General features: G+C 50.4%; 14 protein-coding genes across 14 annotated transcripts; 9 read left to right on the forward strand and 5 right to left on the reverse strand.

Annotated features, from left to right (window-relative positions):
- Positions 1 to 1,803: 1,803 nt before the first annotated feature.
- MIND_00490200 (Aspartate aminotransferase) lies at positions 1,804 to 3,361 on the reverse strand (the record flags this gene model as incomplete). The annotated part of the gene is made up of 6 exons (XM_037361701.1): positions 3,125 to 3,361; positions 2,946 to 3,074; positions 2,810 to 2,893; positions 2,621 to 2,755; positions 2,011 to 2,564; positions 1,804 to 1,960 (listed from the first exon to the last, which is right to left on the reverse strand). Exons 1-6 carry the CDS (start codon positions 3,338 to 3,340, stop codon positions 1,804 to 1,806), a joined length of 1,275 nt encoding a protein of 424 aa, XP_037221993.1. The 5' UTR covers positions 3,341 to 3,361.
- Positions 3,362 to 3,436: 75 nt separating this feature from the next.
- MIND_00490300 (Aspartate-tRNA ligase) lies at positions 3,437 to 5,413 on the forward strand (the record flags this gene model as incomplete). The annotated part of the gene is made up of 8 exons (XM_037361702.1): positions 3,437 to 3,450; positions 3,500 to 3,641; positions 3,691 to 4,050; positions 4,100 to 4,261; positions 4,314 to 4,473; positions 4,521 to 4,914; positions 4,966 to 5,089; positions 5,138 to 5,413. The coding sequence occupies 8 exons, from the start codon at positions 3,437 to 3,439 to the stop codon at positions 5,411 to 5,413; spliced, it is 1,632 nt and encodes a 543-aa protein (XP_037221994.1).
- Positions 5,414 to 5,992: 579 nt separating this feature from the next.
- On the reverse strand, positions 5,993 to 7,846 carry MIND_00490400 (SPRY-domain-containing protein; the record flags this gene model as incomplete). The annotated part of the gene is made up of 4 exons (XM_037361703.1): positions 5,993 to 6,345; positions 6,428 to 7,477; positions 7,524 to 7,717; positions 7,764 to 7,846. 4 exons carry the CDS (start codon positions 7,844 to 7,846, stop codon positions 5,993 to 5,995), a joined length of 1,680 nt encoding a protein of 559 aa, XP_037221995.1.
- Positions 7,847 to 8,553: 707 nt separating this feature from the next.
- MIND_00490500 (CBS-domain-containing protein) lies at positions 8,554 to 10,158 on the forward strand (the record flags this gene model as incomplete). Its single annotated transcript, XM_037361704.1, has 4 exons — positions 8,554 to 8,653; positions 8,770 to 9,651; positions 9,833 to 9,899; positions 9,951 to 10,158. The coding sequence occupies 4 exons, from the start codon at positions 8,554 to 8,556 to the stop codon at positions 10,156 to 10,158; spliced, it is 1,257 nt and encodes a 418-aa protein (XP_037221996.1).
- Positions 10,159 to 10,881: 723 nt separating this feature from the next.
- Positions 10,882 to 12,166, forward strand: MIND_00490600 (CBS-domain-containing protein; the record flags this gene model as incomplete). The annotated part of the gene is made up of 5 exons (XM_037361705.1): positions 10,882 to 11,080; positions 11,127 to 11,300; positions 11,349 to 11,548; positions 11,600 to 11,830; positions 11,882 to 12,166. 5 exons carry the CDS (start codon positions 10,882 to 10,884, stop codon positions 12,164 to 12,166), a joined length of 1,089 nt encoding a protein of 362 aa, XP_037221997.1.
- Positions 12,167 to 12,262: 96 nt separating this feature from the next.
- MIND_00490700 (Snare domain containing protein) lies at positions 12,263 to 14,344 on the forward strand (the record flags this gene model as incomplete). The annotated part of the gene is made up of 5 exons (XM_037361706.1): positions 12,263 to 12,421; positions 12,468 to 12,498; positions 12,546 to 13,198; positions 13,253 to 13,893; positions 13,945 to 14,344. The coding sequence occupies 5 exons, from the start codon at positions 12,263 to 12,265 to the stop codon at positions 14,342 to 14,344; spliced, it is 1,884 nt and encodes a 627-aa protein (XP_037221998.1).
- Positions 14,345 to 14,421: 77 nt separating this feature from the next.
- Positions 14,422 to 15,584, reverse strand: MIND_00490800 (uncharacterized protein; the record flags this gene model as incomplete). Its single annotated transcript, XM_037361707.1, has 4 exons — positions 15,506 to 15,584; positions 15,179 to 15,455; positions 14,500 to 15,124; positions 14,422 to 14,451 (listed from the first exon to the last, which is right to left on the reverse strand). Exons 1-4 carry the CDS (start codon positions 15,573 to 15,575, stop codon positions 14,422 to 14,424), a joined length of 1,002 nt encoding a protein of 333 aa, XP_037221999.1. The 5' UTR covers positions 15,576 to 15,584.
- A 60-nt stretch (positions 15,585 to 15,644) lies between these two features.
- MIND_00490900 (Eukaryotic translation initiation factor 4e) lies at positions 15,645 to 16,709 on the forward strand (the record flags this gene model as incomplete). The annotated part of the gene is made up of 5 exons (XM_037361708.1): positions 15,645 to 15,812; positions 15,862 to 16,052; positions 16,104 to 16,167; positions 16,218 to 16,331; positions 16,380 to 16,709. 5 exons carry the CDS (start codon positions 15,645 to 15,647, stop codon positions 16,707 to 16,709), a joined length of 867 nt encoding a protein of 288 aa, XP_037222000.1.
- Positions 16,710 to 16,887: 178 nt separating this feature from the next.
- Positions 16,888 to 18,465, forward strand: MIND_00491000 (Eukaryotic translation initiation factor 4e; the record flags this gene model as incomplete). Its single annotated transcript, XM_037361709.1, has 3 exons — positions 16,888 to 17,405; positions 17,457 to 17,517; positions 17,572 to 18,465. The coding sequence occupies 3 exons, from the start codon at positions 16,888 to 16,890 to the stop codon at positions 18,463 to 18,465; spliced, it is 1,473 nt and encodes a 490-aa protein (XP_037222001.1).
- A 116-nt stretch (positions 18,466 to 18,581) lies between these two features.
- On the reverse strand, positions 18,582 to 19,569 carry MIND_00491100 (uncharacterized protein; the record flags this gene model as incomplete). The annotated part of the gene is made up of 6 exons (XM_037361710.1): positions 18,582 to 18,620; positions 18,674 to 18,742; positions 18,799 to 18,890; positions 18,940 to 19,028; positions 19,070 to 19,443; positions 19,495 to 19,569. 6 exons carry the CDS (start codon positions 19,567 to 19,569, stop codon positions 18,582 to 18,584), a joined length of 738 nt encoding a protein of 245 aa, XP_037222002.1.
- A 166-nt stretch (positions 19,570 to 19,735) lies between these two features.
- MIND_00491200 (uncharacterized protein) lies at positions 19,736 to 20,334 on the forward strand (the record flags this gene model as incomplete). The annotated part of the gene is made up of 5 exons (XM_037361711.1): positions 19,736 to 19,928; positions 19,969 to 20,008; positions 20,057 to 20,120; positions 20,170 to 20,238; positions 20,290 to 20,334. The coding sequence occupies 5 exons, from the start codon at positions 19,736 to 19,738 to the stop codon at positions 20,332 to 20,334; spliced, it is 411 nt and encodes a 136-aa protein (XP_037222003.1).
- A 415-nt stretch (positions 20,335 to 20,749) lies between these two features.
- On the reverse strand, positions 20,750 to 23,431 carry MIND_00491300 (Tudor domain-containing protein; the record flags this gene model as incomplete). Its single annotated transcript, XM_037361712.1, has 14 exons — positions 23,357 to 23,431; positions 23,168 to 23,309; positions 22,988 to 23,116; positions 22,918 to 22,928; positions 22,731 to 22,886; positions 22,595 to 22,683; positions 22,347 to 22,545; positions 22,255 to 22,287; positions 22,112 to 22,131; positions 22,008 to 22,028; positions 21,783 to 21,803; positions 21,669 to 21,739; positions 20,927 to 21,380; positions 20,750 to 20,873 (listed from the first exon to the last, which is right to left on the reverse strand). Exons 1-14 carry the CDS (start codon positions 23,417 to 23,419, stop codon positions 20,750 to 20,752), a joined length of 1,533 nt encoding a protein of 510 aa, XP_037222004.1. The 5' UTR covers positions 23,420 to 23,431.
- Positions 23,432 to 23,452: 21 nt separating this feature from the next.
- MIND_00491400 (N-acetyltransferase domain-containing protein) lies at positions 23,453 to 24,332 on the forward strand (the record flags this gene model as incomplete). The annotated part of the gene is made up of 7 exons (XM_037361713.1): positions 23,453 to 23,515; positions 23,562 to 23,611; positions 23,662 to 23,751; positions 23,800 to 23,955; positions 24,004 to 24,134; positions 24,172 to 24,208; positions 24,257 to 24,332. Exons 1-7 carry the CDS (start codon positions 23,468 to 23,470, stop codon positions 24,330 to 24,332), a joined length of 588 nt encoding a protein of 195 aa, XP_037222005.1. The 5' UTR covers positions 23,453 to 23,467.
- A 65-nt stretch (positions 24,333 to 24,397) lies between these two features.
- Positions 24,398 to 24,814, forward strand: MIND_00491500 (uncharacterized protein; the record flags this gene model as incomplete). The annotated part of the gene is made up of 3 exons (XM_037361714.1): positions 24,398 to 24,514; positions 24,558 to 24,673; positions 24,724 to 24,814. 3 exons carry the CDS (start codon positions 24,398 to 24,400, stop codon positions 24,812 to 24,814), a joined length of 324 nt encoding a protein of 107 aa, XP_037222006.1.
- Between the last annotated feature and the right edge of the window lie 24 nt (positions 24,815 to 24,838).

The raw sequence follows: 24,838 nt of genomic DNA on the forward strand, positions 1-24,838 counted from the left end.
AAGTGATTAGTAGTGTTGACATACCCCCAAGCCTGGAGGAGGAGGCAGAGGAAGCAATGGAGAGAGACTACTAGTGTCATGATTAGAAAGGAGACTATTATATTCCTGAGCTGCTGACGTGTGGCTTTGAATGTCGATAACGTCCGCAAAATCATGTCCAGCCTGGCGATGACCTTCTGCAGCATCTGTGTCGAGACTGATACCGGCAGTCACCTGATTGGCACGTTGGCGCCATATCTTTTTGAGTTTATGGCCAAACTTCTTCAGTTTCTCAATGATGCCGACGCTCTTGGACCCTGAAGTTTGCGCTGGTGATGGTGGTACGCGTTGATTGAGTTCGATGGGTGCTGACAAGGGAGCTGGAGAAAGTCGATAAGAATCCACATCCATTGCGACGGGTAAGAGCTCTGTAAGCGAAGGGGCATCTGGAGTCCAGGCAGATGTGACAACAGCAGTAGCATATGCAGTAGCGCTCGAGTTTGCAATCAAGTCCATCTCCGAGTCAATATCAGGAATAGTTGACGGCGCCAGTATTGATCCACTTGGCATTAGCGAAACGGGAGACAAGGATGGATCCGGGACAGCAGACAAAACTGGCGAGGATGATGTCAACGAAAGAGTCCATGGGCTATCCCCATCGTCAACTGGCATGATACGAGGACTGATTGGATCAGACTCTATGCTGGTATTGGGGCTTGCAGGAAGCGAAAGATCGGTGAGCATTGGTGCGGGACTGATTTCGATGGAGGGAGTCCGTGTGGTTGCTGACAATCTTGGTACAAGACTTTGAGAACGGTTCGCGTGCGATGGGCTCGGTGAAGGTGACTCTTCAACCAATTCAGAGTCTTCATGATAGCTGCCATAAGATGTCTCCCATGAAGGGGAAGACGCATATTCGGAGGAAGAAGAATGGTGAACGAGCGACGATTGGTGGAAAGGCTTGATCGGCGGAAATGTTGACGACGTTGGCGAGGAGAATATGATTGGAGACATAGGAGACGTGGACATATGCGAAGACGAAGGCGTCAAGTTGGTAGTGAAACTTGGGCGGAGACGAGGGGGAGAAGGCGAGTCGAACACTGCATGTTTGCTTTTGAAACGAGGCTGGTCAGATCTGCGGCGAGAAAGATCAACATGTCGAGGAATTCGTGTAGTATAGTATTCATTGTCAAGAGAGGTGTGCGTTGGTTTGAAAGCGAGACGAGGAAGCTTGGTAGGCGAGTTTTGCTCTGAAGAGGAGGAGTCGGATGTGCATGCCGTGCTAATGGAAGTATCCTACTAGCTATTGAGCTAGGGGAATAGAGTGGTTGCTAACATCTCACCGCGATTATCAAGCTAGATGTGTCTGTCTAAAAGGTGGTCAGACCAAATCGACCCCAAGACAATCAGGACTCACACGACGCGTTAATTCAGAGTCTAATGAGTTCGTAGCGGTCACTGTATTTTCTGGATTGATTGGTGTGGGATTTATCTCCATTTCATTGACAAGGCGTTGCTGGAAGTCGAGAACTTGCGCAAGTCGGTCAGGGCGTGGCGAGGGATATGTTGCAGCACGTCGATGTGCGGATGAAGGCCATGCTCCTGGTAGTAGAAGAGTGTCCGGCGAGGTGGGGGTTGAAGGATGCGGAGAAGTCGATGTTGGACGCGTCGTTTGCCCAGTCATCATGGTGCGCATCGAGCAGCGTCACAGGTTTGTCACACTTCTTCCAATTCCTGTATTGCTCAGTCTAAGTAATTATTTAAGAGTTTCTACGACTATCCACGAGCTCTTGAAGTGCCTCCGCGCGACATACGAGAGCACTACTACAAATTACCGCGAACCGCACCATCTACGGACTCCGCAAAGTATCCGATGTTGTTCGAGTTCAATCCAGCCATGGAAATTCGACCATCGGCAGTCATGTAGACGTGGGCCTTCTGAGCAAGAGCAACAGTTTGCTCTTTCTTCAGCCCAGTGAAGCTATTTGCGTTTGTTATTTAGTGATATGAAAACCCATACGCATGTCATACCTGAACATGCCAATCTGGCTCTTGATGTGGCCCCATTCACCAGGAGTCTTGAGATCCTTTGAAAGAATGTTGTACAGCTCCTCGCGCATACTGATGATTCTGTCAGCCATGCTCTTGACCTCGCTCTCCCATTGCGCGTAAAGTTCGGGCGTGCTTAGAATGGTATTGGCGATACGGGCTCCATGGAGAGGTGGGTTGGAATACATGGGTCGGATGATGATTTTGAGTTGACTATCGACACGAGCTTTTTCTTCCGGGTCGCTGGTCACCAGTGAGAATTCACCGACACGTTCGCCATAGAGACCCATGTTCTTCGCAAAGGACTGACACAAAGAAATTTGGTGGCCTTGCGAAACGAAGTATCGGACAGCAAACGCATCACGCGAGGTGGAGCCAGAAGCGAAGCCTTGGTATGCCATGTCAAAGAAAGGGAAAAGTTTGCGCTCTTTGCAAATGTCAGAGATCTCAGCCCATTGCTCTTGCGTAGGGTCGACACCCGTAGGGTTATGTGCACAGGCATGAAGGAGAACAACGGAGTGTTCTGGAGCATTAGCCTGCAAAATAACAAATCATTTGAACAGGCCATCAAACACATCGGGAAAACACGGACCAGGTCCTCCTTCAGAGCCTTGAAGTTCAACCCGATGGTGGTGGGGTCGAAATAAGAGTACTTGCGGACTTCGAAGCCAGAGTCGCGGAAAATTGGTGTGTGATTTCCCCAGGAAGGATTTGGCAGGTAGACAACCTAATAATAATAATATTTGAATGATAACAAAAACTGAGGGCAAGAGTTCAGTACCTTGGAGTGAGGGTAGTGACGCGCTAAAAAGGCAGCACCAATACGGAGGGCACCAGTTCCAGAAATGGACTGCGTTGCGGCAATCTTTTGCTGCGAGTGAGCGGAAACAACGAGGCACAAATAGTTTTTGACACACAGCTCCTGCTTTCAACGGGGCGCTATCCTCGCCATAAGCCAATTTAACGGCGTTCTTGTTGAAGTCGGCGAGACCAGTGATTGGAAGGTATTCCTTGTCGGGTTTAGACGCGTCAACGAGAGCTTCTGCCTGGTGAGAGTGAGAATGGATAAGAATTATGATAAATGTCTTGGACACACTTTTTTCACAGACTCGAGGACGTATGGCTTTCCATTCCCATCACGGTAGGCGCCAACACCAAGGTTAATTTTGCGAGGGTCCTTGTCGGCTTTGAATGCCTCTGTGACGCCAAGAATTGGGTCTGGAGGGCCAGCTGGCACTGCAGACCAAGTAGAGAGCGAGCGAAGCACGCCGGAACCAGCGGCAGCGCTGCGACGGGAAAGCACAGTCAACATAGCCGGAACGAAAAAAGTTTTGAAGTGGTCACGCCGGCCAGACCTCGCCTCGATTAGATCTTGACTCGCACACCTTTTTGACTCGAAACCACCACCATGGCTGACCCTCAGTAAACTTTCGATATCTTCGCTTGTTCTCGCTTCTAACGATGTTACCAGATCATCCCCACCACCTGAAGGTACCGGACCATCTAAGAATGAGTTGAAGCGGCAGGAGAAAGCCAAAAAAGCGGCGGAGAAAGCTGCGCTCAAGGCAGCCAAAGACGAAGAGGCCGCTGCTCAGAAAGCTGCTACTGAAGTCGTATGCCTTGACAGCTTAATCCGAACACCCACTCTCATGATCGATGTAGGATTTTGCTGCTCAATTCTATGGCCCATCTCCCCTGCATCAGTCTCAAACGCGAACAGGAGAAAAACGCGTTCAGATCTCTAGCTTATCTGACTTGGACGGTGAATCGGTCATATTCCGTGCGCGCGTCCAAACTTCAAGAGCTCAAGGCAACAAAATGGTCTTCTTGAACCTTCGCCAGCGGACCGATTCCGTTCAAGCATTGGTTATTGTTACTCCAGAAAAGATTTCCAAGCAAATGGTCAAGTGGAGTGCAGGCATTGCTGATGAGAGTATCGTTTTGGTCCACGGTGTCGTCAAAAAAACAAGCACACCAATCAATAGCACCAGTGTTCAGGATGTCGAAGTCCATGTTTCTCAGGTATATTTTCCATTCAAGCTTGTTTATAGTCGCTTACTATCCAATCCAGCTTTTCCTGATCTCTGGGATTGATGGTCGGCTTCCCTTCTCGCTAGAGGATGCTTCCCGTCCAGACAGTGAAGAAACGGCTGCTGAGGCTGATGCTGAAGGAAGACAGTTCAGCCGTGTTCTACTGGAGACGCGCCTCAACAATCGTGTCGTCGATCTTCGAGTCAGTCAATTTTCCGCTTAATGATTCGCCTTGCGCCTATGATGTTCCATAGACACCTGTGAACCAAGCAGTTTTTAAACTGCAAGCGGCGATTGGCGACCTTTTCCGCGAGTTCTTAAGTGGTCGTGGTTTCACTGAAATCCACTCGCCCAAGCTACAAGGTGCTGCAACTGAGTCCGGCGCATCAGTCTTCAAAGTTAGTTACTTCAAGGGTAGTTTCCCTCTTATCATTTTTACCTGCATTAACCGACAACCCCAGGAAGCGCTTTCCTTGCCCAATCACCCCAGCTCGCAAAGCAAATGGCCATTGCGGCTGACTTTGAACGTGTCTACGAAATCGGGCCAGTATTTCGAGCAGAGGACTCTAACACACACCGCCACATGACTGAATTCATGGGCCTTGATCTGGAAATGACTATTGAAGAGCACTACCATGAAGTTATGGAGCTTCTCGATGACTTATTCCTCACCATGTTCCGGGGTTTGCGCGGAAAATTCAGTCAAGAGATCGCGACAGTTGGAAAGCAGTTTCCTGCTGAAGAATTCACGTGGAGAGAAAAAGAACAAGGCGGCACACTCAAATTAACTTTCCGTGAAGCAATTGACTTGCTTGTGGAGGATGGTGTGTCCCGAGAAGTATTAGATGACATCAAGTATGTTTGTTATCCATATTGTTTTCACACTGACTCCAAGGGTTACGATAGTACGGAGAACGAGAAACGACTAGGGCGTATCGTGAAAGCCAAGTATCAGACTGACTACTTTATCATCGACAAGTTCCCGCTTGCCCTGCGACCATTCTACACAATGCCCGACCCCGAAGACCCGGTTTGCCTCTATCGTCTTCGTAACCTTTCGCTTACTCTCGTTTGACAGACACTTTCCAACTCGTACGACTTCTTCATGCGCGGGGAAGAGATTCTTTCCGGAGCCCAGCGGATCCACGATCCAGCATTCCTCATGGAGAAGATGCGAAGTAAAGGCGTCGACCCTGACTCAATGAAACCCTACGTTGACGCTTTCCGGATGGGTTGTGCACCACACGGTGGAGGCGGAATCGGTTTGGAGCGAGTGTTGATGCTATTCCTGAAGCTAAACAACATTCGTCGGGCTTCCTTATTCCCTCGCGACCCGAAACGCCTCGACCCATGAGTGCGACGGCGTGCTTGCTTAGATAACATGCAGTTTGTCAATGATTACCTCGGGTCTGGTCCGAACAAGAGTTCCTTCTCGCCTCGTAGTCAAGTATTTAAGAGAGCAACGTGAACGATGAGCCCATATGCTATGTTTATTTCCCCGCGCGACATGTGCGACTTGGACGGAGTCGATTGCATCGACAGTTCAGAACCCAGCAATACCATGACCGGAGGAGACACTGAGCAAAATGTTGGCACCACCTTCTCCATTGACAGAATACATCGCTCTATTGGGATTACGATTGTCTGCATGCTTATTTTATGCGCTGGACTATTGTGGTTTGCCGTCAGGCGGCGACGGCGAGTGCGCTCCGCCAAAGCAACGGGAAGCGACCAGGAACAGGCAACGACCAAGACCGGAGATCTTCAATGCGAAGAGGTCAATGGAAAGCGTTGAAGGCACGATAATCGGGATGTTATTACCCTTCCCCTCTAACACTTCCTCAGCAAACTATTGTCTGGTCGTGCAAAGTAAATTCCGCGTGCTGGTAGAAAATTACAACATATCTGGGGGGGTAGATTGACTTCAATAGCTTTAATGTCTTCGACTTCTCCTCCTGTCCGTGTTTCCCTGCCCAATTGAAGTTGCGGGGATCGCGTTGCCCTCTAACGCTGCAGCTATCACCTCCGCCGGCAAGTCGATGTGAACCCCGTCTTGATAAGCAAAAGCATCCAAAGGCGAATACGCTGGGGGCTCCCGCCTACTGATCGAGTCGGAAGCAAATCTGTCGTCCTGGTCCCGACTTGACTGGCTTCCATTGCTGGACGACCGTCGATGGGATGAAGAAGAAAGTGCCTGCAAATGAATATCAAGCACATTCGGCGTTGGAGGATTGGGTGTCATGGGAGTATCAGGGGGCGGATGTACCTGGATGGTCATCTCTGGGCCTGAGTCGGACAATGATGTAGCCAAGTGAGTGAGGGATCGACGAATACGCCGAGGCGTTGTAAATGGGTTTCGCGCACCTACAGCTGCATCTGGTGACAAAGAGCGTGAAGAAGTAGCGGGTGAAGACGGCGTAGAGCCCCTGGGGGCTGTCTTGAACATCGCTGGGCAGATTGTTATGCGGAGGAGTATGGAATGCCAAGTCGGAAGGAGAAATATATCGAGTGCGGGACGGTCCAGCGGCACCTATATCTGGCGTTTCCTCGATAATGGGGGTGATTGGTGGTGGTGGGGTCATAGGCATATCACTGGAAGAAGGGCGAAGTGGCGAGGAGACTTGGCCAGGTGGCTTCGGTCGGCGGGAACGATGTGACGATCGCCTGGGAGAAGATGCACCCGAACTTGTCTGAGGTGTACCATCACCTCGCCGTTGACGGCCCCCAACATCAAGAAGAATGCTACCACGTTCACTGCCATAGGCGGGTGGCGGTGCCAGAGTCCCAACGCTCGGAGCTAGTCCCCATTTCTTGACATTGGCTTCAATGAAGACGAAGCCTGCTTGTCCTAGATTGACGTGGACACTACACGGCCCGTCTGCACCAATAGTTGGGAAGAGATTCCAGCGGCTTAATCCAACAAAAGCGTCCTCCATCTTGCGACCATTACGAGTGAAGAACAGAGTACCTGTTCGTGGCCGATAGCCTACACCCAGTACATCGCCCTCTTTGAGTGGTGGACCAAACTGGGAAGCCGTGAAGGGGTAGTTGTGCGACTTTTCACCGTTGGAATGATAAGCCACAGAATATCTATTCAGGCCGGGAAGTCTGAAGGCGGGGTAGGGTTTGGTGGCGAGGCCAACAGCGACATTTGTGGACTCAGGGAGGTCGAACATCTTGACCTCCCAGTAATAGACCTCGTTGAGCTTGGGTAAGGGCAAGTTGGACTGGACACAAGAAGCGGAAGCTGGGTCGGGAAGGAATGTGATTTCTGTGCGGGCATGAACGAGCAGGGAGTTGACGGTCTCGTAGTCAGGCTCGAACGACCAGGCTGACACGCCTTTCTCTTGGATCGATAGGAATTGTGAAAGGGTGATGTCGGATGGCAGAGAGTTGGGGTGGTACTGGAGCTGGTAGTCTGCAAACGGTGAGTAAAAGGCAGGTATTGCAACACTAAAACAAACCTCGAGCGCGGAGATAAGCCCGACGAACAGACTCGCTCACACTTTCCAGCCAACGTGACTCAATACCCTCAAAACCACCCTCTCCGTCTGCGAAATCCTCTCTGCTGAGGTCAACTGGACCATCCATGTCACGTAACATGATACCGCGTCGGCGGCGTAGTAGTAAAGCGCATACTAATACGAGAAATAGAATGCTGATCAAGGTTAGTCTTGTATGAGTGATATAGCCAGCTTTCTCACAAGAGAAGAGTAGAGAGGACAATTAACAAGGGAAGGAGAATGAGAAGTGCGTCCCCAGGGATTTCACCGTCTTCGAGAGGCATGGCGGGCAGTTGGAGGTGGCGATCAGTGACAATGTCACAAACATTGATGTTAACATTGTTGCAACTCCCGACCCCGAATATCACTGTCTACAACGACCGACATAAGTTCATCGACTCCTACTATCTACTATAATGATCTCCTGTTCAGTTGCCTCCAGCAATACTGTTACATGAACTCTCTAGCCACATAAGTTTTTCGGATGCAGTAAGCACTTGTCTTTGGTGGTTGCAACTTTGAACCTCTCATTTATCCACACCCTGAACGCTGTAACAGCGTACGTCAATACTCAACTTGTGATGTCCTGTAGAGCGTCAGTGTGGGTCTAGTAATTACGAGCTCGTCGGACTGTTTGACGCCCTTGGCTCCAATGTTTCCATCCGGCAAGGATCAGAGTGGCCGCCGGCGACCGTCAATGCCCGGTAATGGAGCGATGTCGATGTTGTGCGTCGAAAACACCGCAAGAACACCGCCTAGCGGAGATGCGCAGGGCACGTGAGATGACGTCGATAGAAGGAACAAAAAAAAGCGTAGAAAAGGCTGAAATATTTGCCACACGCTCAACGAAGGTCTAGATTATAAGGTAGGGTACATAGTCGAGGGCACTGGGAAAAGAAACTTGAGGAGATTCGCATGTGTGAAATTCGATAGAAAAGTCCAATTCGGTCTGAAACGGGCAATTGGTGTTAAAGCTCCAATTTCTGATTGCATGCACTTTGACCACAACCTTTTGCGGAAGCCACCACATCGTCCTCCCGACCACCACCACCACGCCCTCGTCGATATGACTTCCACCGACAAAGGCAAAAGTGAGTATTGCCACTCCTTTTATCTTCTGGCCAGTGCGCCTAGAGGATTTGGCAGTTGTTTGCGCATTGTCTACGATCACAAATATCCACGAGCATGCTCTCATCATGATTGGCAGGTAAACGACCAGACCCTCCTCACCGCTCTTCGTCTTTCAATAAACGTCACGCCTCGTTTGATTCCCCCCGCGAAGTTCCACTCCCTTCCCCCATGCGTGGGCCTCCCAATGGCCCTGTTTTCGACGACGACAACGACTGGGAGCTTGTAAATCCCACCAGCGCCAAGCTCCAGAAGGCGAAACAACCCAAGCAGAATATACAGAATTCAACGCCTTCCGCTACCTCCATTGCTCCCACATCCCCCCCTTCAGCCTTCGCATCAAAACCGTCGAAACTAAAATCGCACCCACAACCACCACAACAAAGCACGATTCTTCCCTACTCGAGGCCATATTCCCTTCCCGAGGCCCACTCGTATCAGGGCAGACAGGCGAATGCAGCAACTTTGCCTCCGCCAACTGTGGATCGCACTTCGTCAGCCAGTCTACCGTTGCCAATGCAGGTTCCCTTTTCCGCGCTTCCCAAGGTTATTACAAAACCTTCAGTCCCATCTCCGGTTTATGAACGACCAGCCGCTGAGGCTTCGTTACGACCACCACTTCATAGTGCTGCATCGTCAACTTCCTCTGGGAGCTCTGGAAGTCTTCCCTCAGCACCACCGTCGAGAAGTCACAGTCACAGTCCTACTCCAGACTCTACCAGTCCATCCTCTGTCTCGTATCCTGCGACGAAACGGGGCCCAGCGCCCATGCCTCCAGCGGAGCAAACAACATCACACGGTGGTGTTGCGTCTTACCGGCCACCCAGAACGACTTATACTCCCGTTCCAACCGCTCCTCCAGACGACATGACCACTGCGATCACTCGTACGCCGTCAATCAGGGGCTCAGCGGCCTCTTTCCCTCCACCGGAACCGCCAGTTATTTTGCCTGGTGCGGAAGGTGATGTTGGCGACGCAGTTGTATCACCCCCCCCCCTCCGATGAACCCAATTCCGAATCACGGCCTGATACTAAGGAAAGCACGGAATCACGAAGAATGAGCAAGGCCACAAGTCGATCAAGTGGCGCGTCTTACGAGCCATTTTTAAGCCATGCTCCACCCCCAGTTGATAGCTGGATAGAAGTCGAGTCCACCACGGCCGAGTATAAGCTCATTGTTCGTCTGCCAGGCTTCAAACGCGATGGAATGCACGTATTTTCTCTCTGTAGCGAGGTGTGACACCTAATCTCTATGCACAGTACCCTTGCCACAAAAAAACGCCGGATACTTCATCTCGTTGCCGACTCTTGGGAAGCAGGAGGTGGTCATTTTGAGCGTCGAATTTCTTTTGGGTACGACGCCGATCTATCTCAAGTGCGCGCAGAGTTTGACGGAGAGCTCTTGCGGGTCGTTATCCCTCGAAGAGTTCCTCCCGACATGGCTGGCGCGACAGTCCCGTCTACATGACCCAAGTCACGGGATCGTCGGAATTGCAAAAATGCGATGGCAACACGGTGACTGACCCAAACTAAAGATTGCATATTATTTATTCATCGCTCACCCTTCCGACCCCCCGCCTACCATTACTGTATCATCACACCCAGCATTTACCCATCTCTGACCATACCCACACAACTAACGACTCTCACCAAACTCTCACGCGGCCCACCTGCTGTCTCTTCGGCCAGACTTGTATCGACTACCCTACTCACAAGCACATCTGCAGGTGCTTTGGACTGTTTTACTCTCGTTGTTACCCTACCGCTCTACTAGTACATATGTTCTGACTACTAGCAAAATTTGAATTACCACGTGAAATGACGTCAGTATAATCCTTTGATGTGTGCGCAACCCGGATCGGCCTACGTCAGGGTCGAATCGGTCGGTTGGACTCGGTTCATGAGGTTACATGAATCTAGAGCGGTCCATGATAAATCTCGGAGTGTTATTGGAGTGTGCTCCTTATGGAGTTGGCCCGCAACCATACTTACCTAGGAATTGGGTCTTGGATTGTCAATGGCAAACGGTTACGGTAGCACCTATATAATCGATCTGCTGGCTTAACTGACGATGCGCTTGAAGAAGATGACGGTCGGTGAGCCTGGAGCCTGAGACGGTAGATTACGTCAGCAATACTTGTGGTGGATTGTTTGGATTCCAAGGCATCGGTCCTGCCATTACCCCCACCTGATGCAGCCTTTGCGAAAGCCCTCGCGTCGGCGAGCTGGGTCTCATCTTCCCCAGGAAACTCATGAGACGGCCTTACATGCGATCCGCACTATGCTTCGAGGAAGGACTGGCTATGATGCTTTCCCGGTCTCCTTCCGTTTGATTGTTCTCGACACCAAACTCAGTGTCACCCGAGCACTACAATGCCTGCTAGCTAATAGTAAGCGCTTCTCCAAGCCTGGCACAATGCCTCATTCATCATGTAGACGTTGTTTCTGCACCGCTTTGGAACAGCGACAAGTCAGCTTTCGCTGGCATGCTTACCGTCCTCGACATCATTCACCTCATCCAATATTATTACAAGCTGGCCTCGGACACCGATGTGAACTATGACAATATTAAGAAGGATGTAGAGCGGCTTCCTCTAGAGTCTCTTCGAGGTGTGTTCAGTAATCGGCCATTATTGCGCCCTCTAATCGTATGGCAAGAAATTGAAAAGGAACTTGGAGTTGCTCAACCCACATTGCTTAGCGAACACCCTAATGCTTCTATCTTTGACGCAGCTAAGCTGCTTATCCAAACCCATGCCCGCCGACTACCACTACTCGACAGGGATTCTGAGACAGGACATGAAGTTATCGTCTCCGTTCTGACACAATACCGTCTGCTCAAGTTTGTGTCCATGAATGTGCGTTTTTGAAGGTTTCTTCTACTTCGCACAACTCAATTTCTGTCCCAGTGTCCCTCAGAGATTCAGCAACTAAACCACACGCTGCGTAAACTGAAGATCGGGACCTATGTCAGCCCAGCCGGCTCATCTACGCGGACATTCGATCCTATCGCTACCGCTACGCTCGACACTCCGGTATTCGATGTCGTTCAGATGTTCTCTGAACGGTCAATTTCTGCCGTACCAATTGTCAACGAAGAGGGTATCGTGGTCGACATGTACGAGACAGTTGATGTCCTTGTACGTTTCTCTCTCTCTCTCTATCTCTTGCTTCGCTGACTGAACACCTAGACCCTCGTTCGACTTGGGGTCTACCTAAATTTGGACCTGACTGTTGGAGAAGCACTGAAAACGCGCTCTCCGGATTTCCTCGGTGTGGTCATTTGCACTGCGTCCGATTCCCTCCGAACCCTGCTTGAGCTCATCAAGAAACGACGAGTGCATCGACTGGTGGTTGTGGAAGGAGAGGAAGAAGAGCGAAATGGCGGAAGGAAGGGTCGCCTTCTGGGCATCATCACCCTGAGCGACGTCCTTCGCTATATAATTGGTGAAGTGGATATTGCTGAGGAGCCCTAATCATAAGTTTGTATTTTTACCAGGTGGATCTCTCTGTACTATAGACGCGCTGTGCCTATGCTTTCAGACCGTACATAGCTAATGTCACATTGTTGTATGCTTTTGATTGCTACTTCCATCTTCTTTGCTCTGCTTGTCGCGTTTTGGTTCACCAAAACTGGTTCTGCCGACCCTTATGGCGATTTCCATGTTGAGCTCAATCGCGTTGCACCTGGAAATGTTGAAACGGAATGGTTGAACATGGGCTATTGGAAGGCGCGTCAAGCTCAGGATGTTTCACTGACCACTGAATTTTCATTAGGACACTGATGTCTTTCCCAAGAGCTGTGAAGGTTGGATTACTTGGCAAAAGACCAGAATCATTCTGAAGACGCGTCAGCATTAGCTTTGAAACTAGTGCAAGCGACAAATTTTCCGCCAGGCGCAAGAGTGCTAGATGTTGGGCATGGCAGTGGCGAGTCGCTGCTCTTCCTCCTTTCGCACCCGGACGTACCAAGGCCGTCCCATATCACGGGCATAACGAGTCTGGAGGAACACTATATACGATCGCAAGCCAGACTCTCATGTGTCACCAGCAAAGTACCAGTCGTTTTGCATGTCGGAGACGCTATTAGACGGGCGGGGGTAGATGATCACCCCTTCAATAATGCTCGGTTCGACGCCATTCTTGCGCTGGATTGTGCCTACCACTTCAAACATCGTCGCGATTTCATCCAACAGGCCTATGATGCTCTGCAGTCTGGAGGATCACTCGGTTTGGCGGATATATGCTTCGCACCAGAGACCCTCAATTCACTTCGGAGTCGATTAATAACGTTTTTCTTGCGTCTAATGCCCAAGGGAAATATGGTTTCAACCGAAGATTACTGTTTCCAGATGAAGGCGGCTGGTTTTGTGGATGTCGAGCTGGAAGATATCAGCCAAGATGTGTTCCCGGGTTTTATTCGTTTCCTGCAGAGTCGAGGGTTTGGTTGGAGCATCTTTGCAAGTGTTCTAAGTCTTTACTATTCCACCGGCGCGCGTTTTGTTGTAGTCAGAGGAACCAAGCCAAGATGAGATTGCGCAGTGTGACGTAATCCAATGCAGTCTGTCCTCATCCCTCGATATGAAGAAAGGTCCAAACCTTCACCGCACACGGTCTACGAGATAAAGGTCAAGGCCAACATCCGTGACTGGTCTATCTGGCGACGCTACTCGGAGTTTGACGACCTTGACCGTGCCCTTAGAGATGCCACCCACGAAGCACCGCCCGCTCCCCTGCCCTCCAAACACTCCCTGTCCATATTCCGCTCGCATTCAGACCCGAAGCTGCTTGAAGAAAGGCGTACCGGACTCGAACTCTACCTGCGAGCTATTCTCAGCGCCAAGGATGACAAATGGCGCGAGTCGTATCTGTTTAGGCAGTTCTTGGGGATGCCTGTGGGGAAGCAGAGCGAAACGGTGCAGACCTACACACTAGCCTCGTGGCTGGACGAGCATATCGAGCTCCAAGCGCGCATTCGCGATGTTAGGGCCGATATAAACAAACGAGATGCCCTTTCAGACCGGGGAGACACCAACGGCGCCCATTCCTCCAATGTTGCTGCGAAAAAACAACTTGCAGGGGTTATTTCGCGTCTGGGGAAACTTGCCGAAGGTTTACAGGATCTGGCCATGGGTGGGATGAGCGAGGGAGAGCTACATCGACGGACAGATATGGTCGCGCGACTACGGGACGACTGCGAGAAGTGAGCGACAGTTTCGTTTCTATTATTATTATTTGACCCATTATTGTCCAGACTAGGAAAGATGGTCACCGTTGCACGCCAGATTGCCCGACCTGGCGCCAGTTCATCGCGAAATCCAGCCCCAGACTCGGATCGTGACGCACTTATGGGCAGTCCTACGTCAAAGCCGTTTGGCCGGGTATTCGGTGCCGCCGCTAAACCGCGCGAAACAGAGGAAACACGGCCATTGGATGATCATGGGCTGTTCATGCTTCAAGAAGCCAAGATGCAGCAACAAGACAGCGAGGTCTCTCAACTAACCGCTGTTCTTCAACGACAACGACATCTTGGCGAGGCGATATCCAACGAACTGGCCTTGCAGATCGAGTTATTAGACGACCTGGCCAATCGGGTCGACGACACTTCGGGAAAGCTGCAGTCAGCCAACAGGCAGATGGGGAGGTTGAGGTGAGATGGCTAACTAATAATACACGGTGGTTGTCTAGAACTATCTACGCATGGATTTACAGTACTTGGATTATGACAGAGCTAATTTTTCAGCAACAGCTTCCCGAGTCCCTACGAATAACTTGAGTATTTGGTGTCTGACGACAAAAAAACGCCAACCTCATATGAAGCAATCATGATACCACAAGCCGGGGCTATTTTTGCGACTCGGGGTAGTAAGCCGGCGAATAGTGCCGAAGTTCCCTCTGTTTGCACAATCCGCGCAAGTAAAGCAACACTCGACTTTTGGGAGTTGGTAGATGAGCTCATTATCAGAGCTTGACGTCGTGTTTTAAGAACATCAAATGGATGAGTGAAGAGGGCAGCTGAGATGCCGCTAAGTGAACCGCTGATGAAGGACACATATGCCCCGGTTTGACCGCGTTGTCGGAACGCGTTTTTAGTCGACTCGTAGCCAGCCCAGTATATCCCAGAGAAAGGGACATCGCGCCAGAGCGTAGGACCAAGACCCCTCCAAAGAAAGCGGATGCCGTTCTCCCGAGCCAGGCCGTGTATCGAGTGGAGAACTGATCGAAGAGTGTGGGGACTTTGGCCATGGTTGGGTGTTGATTGAAGGTTTGTGCGAATGAGTTCGAGAGGCGACACGATGGACGTAATAGTAGAGCGTGCAAGGATGCCAGAGCATAAGGGAGCAAGCGATGCGGGTAATAGAGGAGCCAGCGCGGAGTGGAGTAAATAGTCATAAGTCAGCATATAACACGTAGAGGACGGCACTCCAATGACCCTGCGCTCAAAGAGTCAGCGCTGGCTAAGTCGATACCAAGTGAAAGACACTGACAAGGTGGTTCCAACGCCTTTCCAAAGCCCTCGTATGCCTTCGGCTCTCCACACGTGACGAACCGCGTCAGTAAAACCGGAAACCGGCTCAGCTCGGAAAACACCATGATCCCAGACACAGACGATTTGCTCAGCGGTGAAGGAGCGAGCAAACGTTGACATCTGGCGCACGCATTGAACATTGGAGGGCTGGCAGCAAACATTCGGTAAGGGCCGGGCTCGCACTGGTAATGGTTGTTGCGTTTGTAAACGGGTCTTGACAACATCGAACGGGGTCACTAGAGATCTTTTGAGTATTAAGGTTTATATGGCAGAGGAAATAAAGGACTTGTTAACGCAGTGAGCGTAGAGCCCGAGGCCGCGGCAACAAACTTTGCATTGAACTCATTCAAGTTCATGGGCAAAGCGCGACGTCACGGTAACACGACGAGTCACACACACAAATATCTCTTCCTCCCTCTCACACCATGTCTGTTTTGTCCGGCCCCGCGCCATCTGGAGCAGCGCTCTCAGACCCTCCGAAAGATGCCACGATCGATGACTCTGAACCAGGCGAGGTCCAGGAGGTTGACATGCAGACCCAAGCAGAAACTATCAGGACCGTCTTTAGCGATCCTACAAACTTTAACGTCAAGGTGCGGCGAATGCAATTCGTGTCAACAAGCATAAATTCAACGCTTGTAGCATCCTCTCTACTCTCCTTGGACCCTATGGTTCGACTCGCCTCAAACGAAGGGTCGTAACATGCCCCAGACTCCAATTTCTGCCTTTCCTCAGACTCCTGTTGCGCAAACACCTGGTGTGGCTGCTGCTCAAGGATGGATGGAGGACATCAAGCGTGTCATCAGTTTTGACAGCGTTGAAGAGTTCTGGGGGTGCGTTCTCTTTGACTGCGCCATCGATTCCTGGACTGATCTCTTCCAAAGGCTGTATAACAACATCGTCCCGCCGTCACAATTGCCGCAAAAGGCCAACTACTATCTCTTTAAGGCATGTTTTCTTTTGAAGACAGCCTGACTAAAACTCATCATTAACTGTAGGAGGGAATTATCCCAGCATGGGAGGACGAAGCAAACAAAAACGGCGGAAAATGGAGCATCCAACTACCGAAGGACAAGAACAGAGGTAACGTCGATAAAATGTGGCTTTATACGGTGTGTTGCATCGTCTCGGAAAGCAACGAATACCAAACAACCGGCTAGATGCTTGCTGCCATTGGAGAGACCTTTGACCCATCACTCACGTCAGCAGATCCAGCCGGATCGCCACCCAGTTCTCTGATTACAGGCGTCATCGTGTCTACGCGACCACAGTTTTACCGACTTTCGATTTGGACACGGCTGGCCCCGTCTGGTTCAGAAGACGATAAGTTGCGAGAGCGAATCGAGGGGGTCGGCAAACATTTCAAGACAAGCGTGCTTGGATATGCTGATCATGCGAAGCTCGCGGGGCCTTTGTCCACAGAGGTGGAGTTCCTGTCGCACAAAGACAGCGAGAAAAAGGGTGGCAAGTCACGCAAAATTGTCGTCTGAGCCCGAAAGACTCCTTTGTGCACAATTTATTCGGTGCCCTTCCAGTTCCGAGCCTGGGTCATCGTAGATGGAGGTGCGAGAAGAGTCGGGAGGAAAGCTGTGTGTGGTGGTGTTGTTTGTATAAGTAGTACTTAGCGTGACGTCTATTGCTGTTTAATCATTCTTTCTCCCGACCTCCATGTTCGCATCTCTTGCCGGGAAACTTTCGAGCGCTTTGCCTGGCGACTCTCATGCCTTGGACTCGATCCACCACTCGCTGCGCTCATTTGGCCAGCAATATTCGAGCTCCACAACACCCATCCAACGCATTATCACCGTGGAGAAAGGCGCTGCCCTTGATCTTGACAGTCTCGGACGGGACAGCAAGGCGATGAGCAAGGAGCTCTATACTTGGGGTCAAGGAGAAGCGGCAGACCTCAAAGATGTTACCGACCGCCTAGCGTATATGAACTTCGTTCTGGGCGCTCTTTCTACCACACTTGGAGAGAAAATCAATGGCGCCCGTGGGCCGATGAAGAATCTACGGACAATTGAGGCTGCCGTACAACCTCGTCGCAACCTTCGAGCCAGCCTCCAGCAGCAAATCAATCGCATCGAGCAAGACCAACCACGCGGAATGGAGAAACGGCTGGCAGAACTTCAACAGAAGTTGAAGGATGCAATTGCTGAAGACCAACCACAAGAAGCAGAGCTTGCGTATGTCTATAAAATTCAGTGCTCGTTTTCCCTGACCCTCCCATCGCTCAGATTAAGCAAGCGCCAAGCCATCCGCACAAGCGAAACCCAGAAATGGGAAGCCATTCGTGAGGTATGCCCTGCTCGCCTCGGAGCCTGGTCGTATCGTTGACTCTTTCTGTGTCAGTTCGGCGAAAAACTCGTCATCCTTGCACAGGCTGCTACTCCAGTGATTGAAGCACTGCCTAAATTCCCCCCGACAGTAGAAACCCCCTACACCGGAACTTTGGCAACAGGCGCTGCTCGTGCCGCCTTGCAACGTGCCTTGGACAACTACAAAACTGGACAAATAGATCTTCCCATCGTTTCAACTGCCTCAGTCGATCTCAGTCGCTCGGACACCCGCAGCTTTGGCATAAGTCACGCCAAAGAACTCGAAGCTATCGAAAGCCAAGAAACATCCACCTCGACGCCCTCATCTCATGGACGAGGTAGCCACGGCACTGTTCATGGTCATCGCCAAACGCCAACTTCATCGTCAACAACACCAGCAGCAGCAGCAACAACAACAACAACACAGTCTCCTCCTCCCATCGATCCGTCGACCCTCAATTTATCGCCAGCCCCTATTCCAAATCTCGCCCCTGCACCTGATTCGCCTATCGCTGCCCCGATCCCCCTCGATCCGGCGAGTCTTCCCACGGTAGCAGAGACTGGAGTTCCTCTGTCAGCGGGTGCGGCTGGGCCTGGTCCAGCTAGTGGCTCGCTTCATGATATTCATGCTGCCTCCCATTCGGCCGGGCCACGAAGCGGAGGATTGCCTGGAAATGAGCCATCTATTCCGGGTTATGGCACGCCAAGCAGCTCTCATAATACTTTCGAGAGTGCGACTGAGGAGAAGCGTCGTTTGCAGGCGTATTCAGAGGCTGCACAACATCACGAGACGGCTGAGCAAGAGAAGAGTCGTCTGGAGCGTGAAGAGCGTGAGCGTGTGCTTGCTAGTAGCAGGGCTGGTGGTAGTGGTTCAGGTAAATTTTCCAACGAATATGACGATGCTCCCCCACCCTCTTATGAGGATTAATGAACTAACAATTGTCAATGGACTCGATATCATTCTGTATGTAGGTAGCAAGGAAGTCATCACATCTGTACTACAAGGCTGTCGATCGTTTTCTTCAAGTGTGAGAATTGTGTCCGTCAGTGAAGCATTGCCAGCCGAAGGTCAAGTCGTTCAGACTGTTTCAAGAATCAACAAGAAAGCAAGCGTGGGTTCAAAAAGGACCACGCACCCGAATCTGTTCCTCCTTGATTTGTCTCTTCAGGGATTGTTGTTCAGTCTCAAGATACAGAAGCATGGTCTGCAACGATCACGTCAGCACAAGTCACCTTGCTTGTTGAATCAGAACGAGGATACTTTGAGAGCATCACGAGACAAATCATAGTGCTGCACTTGTTGCTGGCAAGGAACTGGCTGAACGTTGTTCTTCTGGCACACATCGAGCAAATCTAAAATGACGACAAGCATTTGGGCAGGGTTGAAAAGGAGAAAGCCTACGATGAGTGTAGCGCTCCAAGCCCTCCAGATGTAGACGGTTCTTCTCATGCAAGCTGATTTTCTCGGGGCTGGGGAAGTGAATACAAGTTCTGACATGAGTTGAATGGGCGAAGGGACAAACATGACGTACGCCTTTTGGTCCGGGGTTGGAGAGGACGGGTCGGTCGGAAACAAAGCATTATCTGGGGTCATCGCATTCGCATTCGCAGTCTCTGAGTTCGGGGAAGAAGCGGGTGTGCTTTGGTCGCCTTCAGCAAGCAAATCGGAGTCGACGGTGGCATCATGTGGTGGCTGCAACAAGGGCTCATGATCAGGAAGTAGGAGGTACTGAAGCTCGGCTGGGATTGTTATATTCAATGCCGCCAAGTCAAAATCGCAGTTGAGAGGGACGTCGAAAGAGTGGTTCAAGCTCAAATTGCTATAAGCAAAATTATCAGAGACGCCTGATGACGCCTCATTAAATGGATCGATATCGTAGGTGGGAAGTAGTGTAGGAGAAAGATCCTGGTTAGAGGGAAAATGAATGGCGTGGTTGAGCAAGTCGAAATGACGCACGGCAAAGACGGAGTACCCTGGCTCTTGGGGAGCAGAGAGAAAACGACGGTCTTCGTGGCCAGTGAACAGGGCCATCGGTGTTATTTGGGCTGGAGCAACGCAGTTAGTTCATTCAGACAGGGCTCAAGTGGGCGGCAGGAAGTAAGAAACGCTCGGTACTTCTCGAGCCGGCCATCACCGTCAAGGTTTTAGCCTCAATAAAGCAACTCAGAAGCGTGCTTTGGCTTCTCATTCGCTTCCCATGCCTGGTCAGCGCACAAAGAAAGAGGGCGCAACGAAAGTCATTCGTAAAGCCAACACTGAGCGCAAACCTCGCAGGACATGGCATCATGACTTCGAAGCTACCCTCGGCATCTTCAGTGCCCAAGAGTTGAGCACGATGAATATAACCGACCGTCGTCCGATCTATTCGTCGAGTAGTTGGGTCTTTTCTCGTTGGCTGCTTGGGGCACTCGCTGACCAGAGTGTTCGTAGTCAAAAAGTACATCGACGATCTTCACAACCAGCTGAAGAAGTGGCTTTCTTATACCTCTGCCTTGTCGACCAGCTAAGTTGATGTCAGTTCGGGGCATTATAAGGTCCAGTTGGAGCCCAGCATGCTCCTCCCCGCTCCCAAGATTGCGCAAGTAAGTGGACGTTTGTTCAAACGACGGAGAATCTCTCACGCTGTTACAGGTCAAGATCGCAAAACTCGAAAAACAAATCTCGCTTTATCAACGGAAACTGGCTGAAATGCGTGAAATGGTTTGTCGAAGCTGCGAGCACTACATTTTTGTTCACTAAAGCTGGCCACAGAACGAAAAGAAAGAGGAAGCCGTGAGGGCTAGTAAATCTCATTGAAGTCGGACATGAATTAATAGTTACTTCTTGTTGTACTTATCTAGTTGGACGAGTCTCCAAGTCCAAATCAATTATCACAGTCATCCGGCTTCTCCTTCCAGCGACCGGATAATGGCATGCCTGCTGGTAAAAAGAAGTGAACAGGGTAAATGGGGCATTAAACACTGCACCCAATTTATCAGAGAATTGCTGCACAAGACCAAGGCCTGTGAAGAGGGCTTTTTTACTCAGAATGCCAAGCCAAAGACGTGGAGAGCACTTGTCTTTTTCGCGTCGCGTTTGCGTGAACGCGTTTAGCCAGTGGTACCTGGTAGCACGGGAATCGTTATTACAATTCGATCATACAAATGAAAGGAAAAAACTGGCACTTTCAAACAGGTCAGGCAGCGAAAGACGACGATCAAGACACGAACCTCTAATACCCATCGTCTGCTTGTGCCGCAAACTTGTGCTTCGCTTGCATGGCTACTTCTGTCATCCCTTTCCCACTCCCCGTTACGCCAACACGTCCTAATGGATTATCTGGTGTCTTGAATATACTGGAAAAAAATGGCTCAGGATGTGAATGCTAAGCGAAGACAATGACACGCACCTTGTACCCGCTATACCTGCTATATGGACATTCTTTTTCTCCGCTTTCTTTGTGAATTTCTGCCAAGTAGCCTGCTTTTCTGTCTGCTCTTTGGCCTTTGCCGCCTTGACCTCTAGTTTCTTCTCGTTCTTCTTCTTTTTCCGTTCTCTCTCCTCCTCCTCAGCTGGTGTGAGCTTCCGTTTGGTGGATGTCGGCGCAATGAAGTTGTAATGGGGTGGCAGCGGCTTTAGCTCGGATGGTTTGGCCTGCTCGGTGGTGTTGTAACCTTTGAACATGATGATGTACAATGGGTTGTCCGTTGAGCCGATAACAGAAGTAATCCGCGCCGGGTAGTAGCTGCCATCTCCAGCGTATTTGGCCAGACACTCTTGGCCCGCAGCCCATTTCTGGGCAGCCGGGGTCGATGGATTGGCCTTCTTCGATGACTCTGCTTTGGCCGAAGATGTAGCAACAGCTTGAGCAACGAGGGCCGATTTGGTGAGCTGTATGAGCTCTTGAAGCTCTGAACGGAGAGACTGAAGTTCGGCGTTGTCTGGGTCTGATGATATGGCCAGCTCGACTTGGGATAATTGAACTTCGTAAGTCTCAAGATCAGCTTTGTCCATTGTGTATCGGTGTGAGAATTAGGGTGAGAAGACGGAGATCGAGGACGAACGGCGCGAATGCTCACAGTCTGGCTGAGAATGTGTCACACAGTGTCACGTCACGAATGATTCAAATGCGGTTCAATCCCAAAATCCACCACTATCTAGTTTGATACGGGTATCTTGTTTAGCTTTACTACCCTGGGACCTGCCGGCGCGCCGCGTATTCCTCTTGGAGTGGAATTTCCTCTGTTGGTGTGCCCGTTTTTTACTCAAATCTCCCGAAACGATTTCTTTGATGTCGGTTTCCGGATCTTTCCGAGGTTCCGTAGGTGAAGTTGTCCGCGAGCGCGGAGGGGATCGAGAAAGAGAGCGGGAAGGTTCTGACAAGCCATCGTCCTCGCTACTTGGGGCCTCCTCGATAGGTTCGCCTCTGGCTTGTTCAGGTGGGCTAAGACTGGCAGTCTCTTCTGCATTGGAGGCTTCACTCTCTTCACTGTCGCTTTCTTCTTCTTCTTCTTCTTGTGGAGGATCATCGTCTTTCACCGCCTCCATGTACTGGTTTTATTGGTCAGATGGTGATGCATTTGCTGAGCAAAACGGGCTGAACCTCTTCAAGGGCTTTCATATCTTTTTGTTTGAAGCCGCTGGCCGCAACCATCACATCTAGACGGAACTCCCCAGTCGCAAGACCATCCTCAGTCATGATGGTCTTGAACCGCGGATACAGCGCGCTTTCGTAACGAAATCGTCGCCTGAAAAATGTGCGAATGCATTCTACGTCTCGATTGAAATACCTGGACATATGAACGTAGTGTCAAGCGGGTGAAAAGCACTTGCCATTCGGCATTTTCATGCGAGGTGCTGACCATCTGGGGAAAGTCAATGACAACAGGCTCCCCGGTCTCTCGCCGAATGAGAATGTTAAACTCGTTGAAGTCCCCATGAATGAGACCAGCGTGTGCAAATCGGACGATTAGATCCATCAGAGTGGAATATAATTTTCCAGGTGAGGGAACCTCTGCTATTTGGCGCCTTTCAGTTATTTGTGAGTGGTTGATCGTGATTGTCAAAGGTACTTTACATTGGATATGCGTCAATGAGTTCCATCAGAATGCAATGCCTTGCCTGGTCAATGGGTCGCGGCACAGGAAACCCATGTTCATGAAGGACCTATAAGGGGGGTCGACGGGGATTAGAAGCGCACGTGTTGCAATTACTTTCATGAAGGCCCATTCCTTTTGTGCCGCTAATCGTGACATGTACATCCAAGACGCCGATTTGCGCTTTCCTAGATAGTCTCGCTTTTCCTTGATGGCCCGAAACGATATACGACCCAATCTGAAGTGCATCAGGGGAAAAAAAGGACGGAGGAGCTATGAAAACTAGCCTATGCATCTTGAGAACCATTTCTGAACCTTCAGCATCAGCAACGATGTAGATATCTGGGTGACAATGAGTGATGATAGACAACGACCCATAGTAAACTGACCAGATTCTTTTCCAACCCCGATTTGGTTTCCGACAGAATACATCGAGTCTCTTTTCGAGAGTGCTCTCATGGCCAGATAATCGTAGCCGCCATAGGTCAGTCTGTAGCCGTCGTCTACCCAAACCATATTTAGAATAATGTGACTAGTGTTGCAGGGATTTTTACATTTGGAGTTTTGGACTTTGGAGACTAGGTTGCGCTTTGCGAGAGAGCCGATAAGTTTGTTGACCCCTCCATTCCGTAGACCCGAGATTTGAGCAATTAGCACGGTCGGGACAACTTCGTGGTTTTTTGAGCCCATTTCGACCTACGATGACTTTGGAAAAAAATCCCAGACGGTATAAGCGACCATACAGCAGTCAGAACACGAAATTCGTCGGGCGTAACATAGCGTAAATCAGTTGCATCGAGCTTCATGGTGGTGGTGAGTAAACCCTAATCAGGAATTTGATCTGCCAGACCATCATGAGCGACATTGCTTTTGGCTCTAAACACGTCGCAGCAGCCAACAAGGTACTTTGAGCTCAAGACAACATCGACTCTGGCTTATGTCGAAGAGGCTCCTGCTTCTCAGATTGCAAAAAGCATCGGTACCCCTGCCGAAACCACGTACAAATCCTTCGTCACTGCGAGTCTCACTGCTCAACCATCGCCAAAAGGCATGGATTCGTCGTAAAACTAGCCGATGAACTCGATGACACGTCTCGAGAGTCGATATGGGCTATTTTCGCAGCCAATATGCGCGCAATGTAACCGCTTTGCATCTCGTTCAACTTGACTTCAATTGAGGACGATAGGTATACCAATTCATCATTTGGTTGGGATCCGCCGGCCAAGAAAGCGGAACTATTTGACCCTCTTAGTCGCTTTCTCCTTGTGAAAACCGGTGCTGCGCTTGTCGCGTTTGTCACGTTTAGGTTCGAGTTTGAAGACGGAAATGATATCTTATACTGGTAATGGTTGTCTGTTCAGACATTTAAATGGGCTCATATCAGATGCAGCTACGACTTACAAGTCTCTGAAGCTGCTCGCAGGCGAGGTCTCGGACGTGTCTTGATGGAGTATTTAGCGAACATCGCGAAGGACATGAAGATGCAGAAAATCATGTTGACCGTGTTCAAAGGCAAGCATTGTTCATTTTCCCATTCTCTCCTGACCAGAAGACACAGCCAACATTGCCGCGCTCCGGTTCTACGAAACGGCTGGGTATATTGACACACGCATAAATTCTTGAGCTTACATACGTTTCTCCAGGTTTCGAATGGATTGGCAATCTCCAAATGACGAAGACGAGGAGGACTACAAGATTCTATCCAAGAGAATACAATAAGCCATAGACTTTGTACTGTAGTACTGTCGTCCTGTCACGTCCATCTAACTTGGTCTCCGACTTTGATGTCAGCCGCAATCCTTTCGCGGCGAGCTTGCCTAAGCCGACTACGAAACGTGCGGAGCGCGTCGCATGGTGCCCCACAATACAACGAACCCACTGGCTTGCTCTTCGGCGAAAAGGTGGGTGACCTTTAGAACTCTTTCACGAAGTAACATGCCATAGCCTCCTCCACCTGGACATCGTAGGATAAAAGAGCCCTGGGAGAACCTGTGGTATTGGGGAATGTACGGGTCGATGGGTGTTGGAGCTGTTCTATTGTACTTCAAACCCGACACTAGGTGCGTGGTTATCCAATCAGCCACAGATTCAGCCTTAAAGTTTCTTGCAGCATCCAGACATGGGCACTCAAAGAGGCAAAGCAACGTATGGAGGAGCGCGGCGAGAAATACAAATATGAGCCCTCTTCTTCGCAAGCTTAGAAAGTCTATGGATTGTAATATAAC

The sequence above is a fragment of the Mycena indigotica genome (assembly GCF_014461135.1).
Source record: "Mycena indigotica strain 171206Taipei chromosome Unknown Mind.scaff0004, whole genome shotgun sequence".
NCBI classification, from domain to species: Eukaryota; Fungi; Basidiomycota; class Agaricomycetes; order Agaricales; family Mycenaceae; genus Mycena; species Mycena indigotica.